Here is a 9756-nt window from a genome sequence, read left to right as displayed (position 1 = left end):
CCACCAGAGCTCCCAAAAGAAACTTCTCAAATGTAATGTGTGAGCCTTCATTTGACTCTAGTTATTTAAAACTTCACCTATAAAGATATCTGAACAACTGGGTTTATTGTAAATTTTCTCAGAGCACTGTTATGATAATGATTTGCTTATTTTCTGTAGAAGCAGACTGAACTCTCTGGAGGTGAAGGCCCACGAAGGCTACAGTTTAGTGTGAAATAATTCAGCCGTTCATGTGTGTGTGTGTTATGTGTGTGTATGTCCATACACTCACACAATGGATCTGGCAAAATGTTAATAAGTACTTCATCTGAGTGGTTAGTATATGCATCCTTATTGTAATCGTCCTTCTAGTTTCCTATATTTTAATTTTTTTCATAATATAGAGTTAAAGGTAAAGTAAATGAACATTTGCTTTCCTTTTTCAATTACCCCAAAAGATAATTGGAGGCAAATTAAGTTTTTACGAAATGAGGATTGGATGTCCTTAAAACTCAAAAACCAATCCCTTTGCCATCAAGCCAATTCTGACTCACAGCACCCCAGGGGAGAGAGTGGAACAGCCGCATAGGGTTCCCAAGGCTGTAAATTACTATAGAAGCAGAAGGTCACCTCTGTCTCTAGTGGGGCTGCTGGTGGGTGTGAACTGCTGACCTTTTGACCTTTCGATTAACAGCCAAATGCCTCAACCACCATGACACCAGAGCTCATTTGCATGTACTTAAGTCTTGTCCTATCTGTTACATTCTATTCAGGTTTCAAAGCCACGCCTCTCTCCCTGAGGGCTACTGTACATTTTTCTATAGAAGAGGCTGGGGGTGGAGTCTGTGAGGGTGGCACTGACTGTGGAGAGGACATGAGGAGATGGGAGAGAGCCTAAAGCCTCTGCCACCAGAGCACTTCCCCCACACACACCCAAAGGTGCTCTTGTGAGGAGAGGACCCAGTGTCCACATTGTCATATCCTTGACTGGACAAGACAGTCAACTCTGACCCAGGAGCAGGTCCTCAAGGGGAGCAATGCTGGGAGATCCTCCAGGGGTACATGCGGGTGCAGGGGTCAGTGGCAGTGCCACAGAGCCCCCCTTTGGAGTGAAGGGGATTCCGGACCACAGGGAATAGGAGGGGCATGCAGGGTGACTGCTTTGAGGGTACAGAGGGCAAGCTACTTGAGGGTGGTGAGGGAGGAGAGAGGAGAAGGTGCCACAGAGCTGGGGGAGGCATCACCAAGGACAGGGCACCTGGAGCTGAAACACCCACCACCTAAGGGATGCTGACGGAGCTGGGACCTTATGAGGCAGACAGAGTGAAGAGCTTGAGCTGAGCTGGCAGCTAGGACCCCAGGAGCCAGGCAGGTGGAATGAAGACCCTGAACTAGTTGGTGGAATGGGAACCCCTGAGCCAGGCTGATGGAGGACTCTGAGCCGGGCTGATGGAGCTGGGTCCCCGTGCACCTCACAGACAGAATGAAGACCCTGAGCTGTGCTGATGGAGGAGGACCCCAAGTTGTGCTGACAGCTAGGACCCCATGAACCAGGCAGATAGAAAGGAGCCTCTGAGCCAGGCGGATGAAATGGGACCCCTGAACCAGGCTGAAGGAGCCGGGACCCCATAGACCAGGCGGATGGAATGGGAACTCTGAGCTGGGCTGATGGACTAGTGCCTGGAGGTCTGGTCTGAGCCTGAACGGAGGAGCCTATGTGTAACACTGGGGTTTGCTGGTATCTGGGTGACCTCAGCCTAGTATGTGTGTACCGGGGACCCTGGTAGGAGCCATTTCTCCAGGAGCTAGAAGCCGCCAGAAGCTCTGCCTAGCTGGAGCAGGACTGGGAGACAAGCCTCAGACCCAGGGAGGAAAGGCTGTCCCCAGAAGGGGCTTGCCAAGGATCCCCCAGGTGTGGCACTTGGGGTCTTGAGTCTGAGTTCTCACCTGGCCCACACTCTAGGGAGGGTCATAGAGCACCCCCAGCCCTGTGCAGCTGAGTGTGGGGGGCTCTGGTCACATTACTACAACACGGTCCCTGTCCTAAGGCTGCACTCATTTCTAAGCTTATGGGGCCAAGGGAGAGAGGTCCTCCCCCTGCAGAGTCATTTTGAGAACAATTCCTGATTCCCTGATGCCCTCTCCACTGACTGTCTTCCCCAGAGCCCAGTGGGGCCCTCACTAGTGTTTGCATACAGGAGGGGAGGCTGGGTTATCTCTCCGTTGGGAGCTGCTGATGTCCGCATGCACACAGCCCATGGGGGAAGCGGAGGGGCCCATGTCTGTGACGGTGGCACAGGGCAGAAGTGACCATGGCTGTGGTAGTGGTGAGAATCCACGGTGAGCTTGGCCAAACACCCCCCTTCCATGGAGTGACTGCAAGGACGGTCTCTTCTGAGGGGTCTGCAAGGATGGTCTCTTCCAAGGGGTCCAGAGGCAACATTTCCACACTACCACCCAGGAGGCATGTGTGTACCCCCAAACCCCCCATCTCCCATGGGTGAATTCTTCCCAAGGCAAGGTGCCTCCTCCCTGCAGATGTGCAGAGCTGTCTCGAAGGGCCCTGGGGGCTTGTTTTCCGGAATTGTTCTCTTTGGTCTCCTGAAGTCAGAAGAATTCACATGACCTTTGTTCCTGGGCATTCCTCCCGGCTTAGGTGTCAGCCCTTCTCTTCGGAGGGGGACAGGCATTTGGCTCCATCCACAAAGTGAGTCCTCATCCTTCCAGGGAGAGCCCTTCGCTGCTTTCCCGGGGCCTCTCAGCCCTCCAGGGTCCCTGAGGTGCTGGTGCTCCTCCACCCATTATGGGGTGTGGAATTCCTGGGGCCATTCCCTCTGCCGGCTTCCAGTGGGAGCTGTGTGGATGCTGTGTGCAGGGTGGTCTGGGACCCCCCACAGGGCTGGGTTTGAAGTCACAGAAAGTTCCAGTCAGAAGGGGTGAATGATAGGGCTTTAAAACCCCAGTAGGGGGAGTGAGGAGGTCAGATGTGGAGGAGGCTGGTGGTGGGTCCTTGAGGGTCCATAGAAGGTTCATGATGCCTCATGCTCTCAGTTCTTTGGCTGCCAGCACCTGTGCCTTCTCCCCCTATCAGCCCCACTGGCACACGAAGGCAAAGCCAAGATGGCCAGTGTCCCTCTGTCTGCTCAGGAAGTGCACCTGGACCAGGCGTTTACAAAGCCTGGACACTCCAAAGCTCATCTCTTGACAGCTTGGGAGATGTCAGTTCCTCTTTAGGATGATTGTGTGTCCCAAAGCCCGTGTTCTTCAGAGTTATGAACATAAATGGCTTCTCAATCACGTGGCTAGAGAGCGTGTGCCGCTCAGAAAGGGATGATTACAGCCACAGTGTATCCACAGTGAATGCTGAGCACAGCGAGCGAGCCCTGGGCCAGAAGCTCATTGACCAACACAACCTCCAGTCAACTTAGGACACATGGTTTGACTTTCCTGTAATGACCCCAGGCCACGGCCCCAGCCCCAGCCGACATCCTTGGGCTTCCTGGCCACGGTGCTCAGAGGCCTCTGGAGGTGGCCCTTTGGGGATTGGGCTGCACACTGGTGCAGCAGAGGGGTCTGTGGTCACCACCACCCCCAGCCCAGCTCCCACTCTTTATAGTGGGCAGAAGGTCACCCATGCAGGGAAGGCTGGCTGGTACTTGTTCCAGCGCCTTGGCACGCTCAGAGGAGGGGGTACCCCAGAGGGCTATCTGCTCTGTCCTTGCCCCAGGAAAGACTCATCTTTGGGGAGACTTCCCAGTCCTAGGGAGTGGGAGCCTCCCATTCCAGACCAGGGCATCAGGAGTGTGGGTGGGTGTCGGCCCTCCCCACCCTCTTGCCCAGCCCCCTCCTCTCGTGCCCACAGGGGCATCCGGACAGTGGGGCAGGACAAGCTGCTGCTAGTGCTCTGTGCAGACAGGTGAGTGAGTCCATGCTGCCCATGGCCACTGGCTGGGTGGCCTTTCAGAGCCCCGCCAGATGTCCCTTCTCCATCTGTGACTGGGATGGGAGCCTGGTGGGAGGTGCCTGCTGGGGACAGAGATGTGTGTCTATTGTTGCAGCCCTCAGCCTGCTCTCCCTGTCCCCACAGACCCTGAGGCCTCTCCTCCCTCTGTCCTGTTGTGGGCCTTGCCCCCCTCGCCCCATCGACCCCAGGCCCTACCTCCTCCGTGGCTCTGGCACAGGTAAGGGAAACGCCACACGTTGCCCAGGCCCACGCAGAAGCCCACACAGGTGAGCATGTACTGGGCCTTGTTGTCCCACTTGGGCCGGGACGAGGCCTCCGTGGCCTCGATGGTCTCCAGCTCCCCTAGGGACGGGATGCGGTCCTCCAGGCCCTGGTTGGGCAGCACAAGTCTCACCATGGTGGTCTCTGGCTGGGCTCACGGCAGGCAGGGCAGCAGTGAGTGAGGGCTAGTGGCAGTGGCCTGGTGGCCCGGCCCTTTATAGAGAACCTTTGGCACCTCACCCCAGCACCTGGACTGAAAGGAAGCGTCAGCAAATCTGTAGGGGCGAGTCCTCAGGACTGTTAATGCCTTATCTGCATGGCGCCCCCGCCCACGGAGAGCCTCGGAAAGCCCTAGCGGGAGGGGCGGGTCCTCCCCCTGCAGATGCACGCACAGGTGCCTCTGAAGGCCACAGGGGGCCGCTCCGGTCGCCAGGAGAGACAAGGCAAACAGACCATATCTGTTGGATCTGTGGACCCTCTAGCATGCCAGGGCAGTCTGTGTGGCCAGGCTCAGCAGGATGCTGGATCCTCCAGCCACCCCCAGCCCCTCAGAGCCTCCTCCACTGCCCTGGCCACACCTTCACCTGCGGGGAGGGGGAGGCCACCTGTCCCCGTCCCCAGACCACAGAGAGGCTTGGAGCCTGGCGCTCTGGGAGCAGCCGGCTCACCTGGCCCTTCAAGGAGCTTTAAGGATCTCCTTAGATGGCCCTGGTCCCCCCAGGGCCCTTCAGATCCCACTGAAAAGTACTTTGAGTGGGCCCCGAGCATCCTGGTACATCATGGGAACCCAGATGTCTGGGCCAGCCTGTCCCCATTGGCTTTTCTGGGAACACTGGACACAGACTGCCCCAGGCTCATCAGGATGTGTTGCCTCTCAAGGTGACCCTGGGTGACTGAGCACTGTGTGGGGCACCCTTGAGATGGGTGCTGGGATCCATGATGGGACATGGAGCTCTGACACCACTGAGTGAGAGGACAGGCAGGGAGACACAGTGGAGGCCAGCTACATGGAGGTGACCAGGGGAGTGGGGAGAGATGGCCAGAGTCAGTGGGTCCATCCTGGCTTCCTGGCCTTGACGGCTGGGGTGGCATGTAAAAGACTCTGCCCCCACCCAAAGCCCACCCCCAGACCAGAGGGCAGAGGAAGCTTTCATGCTTTTGGTGCAGCGGGTGGGGTGGGTGTGGCCCTTCATTCTGGGCCATGTACCCTTGCTGCCCCTCTATGCCACCCAAGATCAGTTGCCTGCTCGGCAGGACAGTGCACCCCCATTCCCAGAGTCTCCCCTCTGATAGCTGTCTCCCCAGGGCCTCTTACATGCAGCCATCTGGGAGCAGCTCTTGGGGATGCCCCCTGTCCCCTTCTGCACCGTGCCCCTTCCCAACTCCACATTCGCTTCAGAATTGCTAGGCTCTGTCCATGAAGTCTGTGGCTTATCTCCATCCTTAGTCCTTAGCGGTTTGCTCTGCTGGAGAAGAAGGGTTCCGGCCTTGGGCTGGACCATGTGGCCATGGGGGGCCCAGATCCAGAGGTCAGGGTTGCTTTGTACAGATGCTCATTTAAACTGCTGAGGTGACAATGGGGAGAGGACAGAGGTGATCAGGTGCAAGCAGGTAAAGGAGCCTGACTCAGGACAGTGGGGAGCCAGGAAAGGGTGGAGGCAGACAGGGAACCCAATGAAATCTAATTGGCTCTGAGCAGAGGCCAGAGTGGATGGGAGGATGAGGCCCCAATAGGAGACTGGGGAGAGATGAGGCTAGCTCAGGGGCTGGCAGGGGTGTGGGGGGTGAAGGGAGAGGCAGGAAGGTCGGGGAGGGAGAGCGGAGCCCTTGTGTGTCAGAGAACTGGGCTCCACAAGCTTTTCAATGGCTGAGTTTTCAGAAGTAGATTGCCAGGTCTTTCTTCCTAGGTGTGTCTGGGTGGACTGGAACCCCCTGCCATTCAGTTAGCAGTGGGGCACAGGAATTGTCTGTACCATCCAGGGACTCCAAACCAAACCAACACCTGCACATCAGCTGGAGAAAGGGGTCCCGCAAGAGCTGGCTGTGATGCTGGATGAAGAAGAAATCAGCAGGGAGAGCCCCAAAGAGCTTGATCACCCAAGGAAACCTGGACACCGCTGCTGTTTACTAGCCTGCTGGGAGAAAGGGGTCCGGGTGAAGTGCTAGTGCTCATCCTTCCTGCTGCAGAACAACAGTCTGAGCACAGCTGCCAGCCAGGCGTGAGGTGGAAGCCGAGGTCTCCCACCTACTTGCAGGTCTGGCCTCACTGCCTGGTGGCACAAGAACTCTGAGGTCCTCTCACTGCTTCTGTGAGGCCGTGGTCCCCTGGGCCACCTGTGGTTTCTTAGGCTGTCCCTGGTCTCCTGGGTTGTGTGTGCTCTCCAGGGCCGTCCATAGCCTCCTGGTCTGTCAGAAGTCTCCTGGATAATCCACGGTCTCCTGGGCTGTCTGTGGTCTCAAGTGCTGTCTGTGGTCTCGTGGCCTGTCCATGGTCTCTGGGGCATCCTTGGTCTCTTGGGCTGTCATGGCATCCCGTTGTCAGCTGCAGGAGGCCCCCGGGACCTCAGTGGTGCTCAGATGCAGGAACAGATACAACGCTGCCTGCTGTACAGAGAGATTGCAGAGAGATTGCCTTCTGGGCATGGAGGTCGAACATGAGCCCAAGTTGCTGAGTAAGAGCTGTCACAGCTTCAGTGTGACAGATTTTCATTTCTAGGGGAGCATAACCACCACCCTCTGTCTCAGAATCCTTTGTCAGCTCCGATGTCACCATGGAGAAGACCCATGTCGTCTTGGTGGCTTACAGTGTCCTACCGACCTGCCTAGTACCAATGACTTCCTCTCCCCACTTCAGTCTGCCAGCCCTTCCAGGACTTTGAGCACTCCAGGTCTGGAGCCCGCTCCCACCGTGTTCACTTGGCCGGCTCCCTCCCACTTCTTGGCCCAGACTCTACCCCACCACCTGGCTTCCCACTTAACACGGAACCTGCTCTCTCTCCCCCTTCTCTGCTCGCCACTCTCCACTCCATCCGTCTCTCCACCTTTTCTTTTCCCATAGCATTATTTCCCTCTAATGGGCTCTGCAACTCATGCAGTCATTTGGTTGTTTATGTTCTCTCTTCCCTTGTAGAATTAAGACCCACCAGGACATTCATCCTTGTCTCCTTTGTTTACTGATAAGACTGGAGCTCTGAGAACAGTGCTTCATGCCTTATAAGCCCTCAGTCAATATTTGTAGATGCTGAATGAGCAGATGAGCTAGCCTGCCTGTCATGCCAACCATAAACCAAAACCAAACCCACTGCCATTAAGTCGATTCCAACTCAACCAGTCTTTGGGACAAAGTAGGACTGCCCCATAGGGTTCTGAGTCTGTCAGTCTTTACAGAGTGGATGATGGGTTTGAACTGCTGACCTTTTGATTAGTAGTCCAGTGCTTTAAACCACAGCACCATCCAAGCTCCTTATGGTCATGCCAACTATAGACCTAGGAAAGTTGGTAAAAGGGCCGCCCTCACCAATGCAGCCTTTTCAGCTGGTGGTGTCAGAGCCAGGACTGGGGACGGGGGTCCATGTGTCCGATGTCCTTCCTCCCCTGTCTGTCACTCAGTTTCCTGATTTCCAGATGCCCAGTGCAAGGAGCCCGTGATTGAGTTTTGGGCAGAGAACTGTGGGTCTCCTGGAACAGAGGGAGATGAAAAGGCCCCTCACGACCTCCCTTCCTGGGGAGCTGTCCGGGGACCAAGCCTGTGATCTTCCTGCAAATGTGAAATCCCCTCCAAAATACAGGGGTAGTTCAGGGGAGAAGATGAGCTCAATTGATTAGACATTTGTTACAGAATTGTATCTGAAGAAAATGAGAAAGACCAAAACCAGTAAAAACATCGTAAAAGCAGCATATCCTGCTGTCCTGAAGTCCTGGGCCATGAGTTTGCTGTGACACTCAGGGGTTATGACTTACTGGAGACAAGAGAGGTAACTTGGAGACAAATTGTGACATTGCATTTGTCCATGATGGATGTACAAAGAGCAGTTGATGCTCAGGCTCCTCTCAGGACTGATGGTATCCGCGAACGCTGCACCATCTCTCCTCACTCACTAGCCTGGGCGTCTTCCTTGCTCCCATATTCCTACCACGTTTCTTCAGTTGTGCTTACTATAACAACTTCTTATAGCAAAGGTGACCTGCGTCCACTAGACAGCATTGCCGTTTTCACCCAGCTCCTGGGGTTGAGCACTGTGGACAGTTGTCCTCCCGTCTATAGCTTTGTTTTAGTTTCCGAGTATACATATGAAAGAGCCCTGGTGGTGCAGTGGGTAAACATTTGGCTGCTAATCAGTATGTCGGCTGTTCAAACCCACCAGTGGCTCCACAGGAGAAAGGTGAGGCAGTCTGCTTCCCTGAAGATTACAGCCTTGGAAACCCTGTGGGCCAGTTCCACTCTGACCTAAAGGGTTGCCATGAGCTGAAATCAACTCAACAGCAAATATGTATGTACAGTCTAAGTGATGTACTGTCTGTCAGCTTGTGGAATTACTGTGGTGGCTCTCATATTGCTGTGACGCTGGAAACTCTGCCACTGGTGGTTCAGATGCCAGCAGGGTCATTCGTGGTGGACAGGTTCACAGGAGCTTTCCAACTAAGGCTGGGGAGGAAGGCCTGGTGATCTGCCAAAAATTAGCCAATGAGAACCTTGTGAGTTGCAACGGAGTAGTATCCGACTCACTTGTTTGGGACGCAGCATCGGGAGGTATCTTCCATCTCTGGAGGAGGACATCATGTTTGGTGAGGTAAAGGGCCAGCGAGGGTGAGGGAGGTCCCCAGTGAGGTGACTGGTACAACAGCCACGAACACGCCGGCGAGTGTGAAAATGGTGTCGAATTGGGCAACATTTCATTCCTTTGCAAATAAGGTCTCCATGAGTTGGAGTCGGCCTGAAAGCACCAACCTACCTACCTACCTAGTTACCTACCTCCCTACCTAGTTATCTACCTCCCTACTTACCTACCGACCTACCTACCTTCCTTTCTGTGTATCTAATACACACACTCATCAGTTGAATTATACTGGAGCTCTGGTGGTGTAGTGGGTAAGACATTTGGGTGCTAACTAGGTCAGTGGTTCAAATCCACCAGCTGCTCCATGGGAGGAGGATGAAGCAATATACTTCTGTAAAGGTTTATAGCCTTGGAAACCCTGTGGGGGTTGTTATGAGTCAGAATCGACTCAATGGCAGTGGGTTTGGTTATTTTCATTTTTGTGTTATTATTACTTAATATTATATCTTGAAAATTTTCTTTGATTAAATTATTAAATTATTCCTTTACTGTTATCATCAAAATAGTCAGCACATTGGATATACTGTAATTTATTATAGAAAATGTCCCTAATGTTGGTCATTTTTGCTGTTTCCAGGTTTTCCCCATTATAAATTTTGCTATGATAAAGTTATTTGAAAATCCATCTTTCTGTTATTGTTTCACAATTTGGTGAATTTTCACAAAGTAAGCACATCCATGTAACCATCTCCCAGATCATGAAACAGAACATTC

The 9756-nt window shown here is 54.1% G+C and overlaps 1 protein-coding gene across 1 annotated transcript in view; it reads right to left on the bottom strand.

Moving 5' to 3' along the window:
* Window positions 1–4340, bottom strand: part of SLC6A19 (solute carrier family 6 member 19) — a 42249-nt gene extending 37909 nt beyond the window's left edge. The window contains exon 1 of the mRNA XM_007951620.1: window positions 4127–4340. Within this exon, the coding sequence (XP_007949811.1) occupies window positions 4127–4340 (214 nt within the window). The remainder of the gene's footprint in view (window positions 1–4126) is intronic.
* Window positions 4341–9756: the final 5416 nt, after the last annotated feature.

This window comes from Orycteropus afer, unplaced genomic scaffold (genome assembly GCF_000298275.1).
Source record: "Orycteropus afer afer isolate SDZICR_OR568_19922 unplaced genomic scaffold, OryAfe1.0 scaffold00303, whole genome shotgun sequence".
Classification (NCBI taxonomy): Eukaryota; Metazoa; Chordata; class Mammalia; order Tubulidentata; family Orycteropodidae; genus Orycteropus; species Orycteropus afer.
This window is presented reverse-complemented; position numbering and strand designations above follow the sequence as displayed.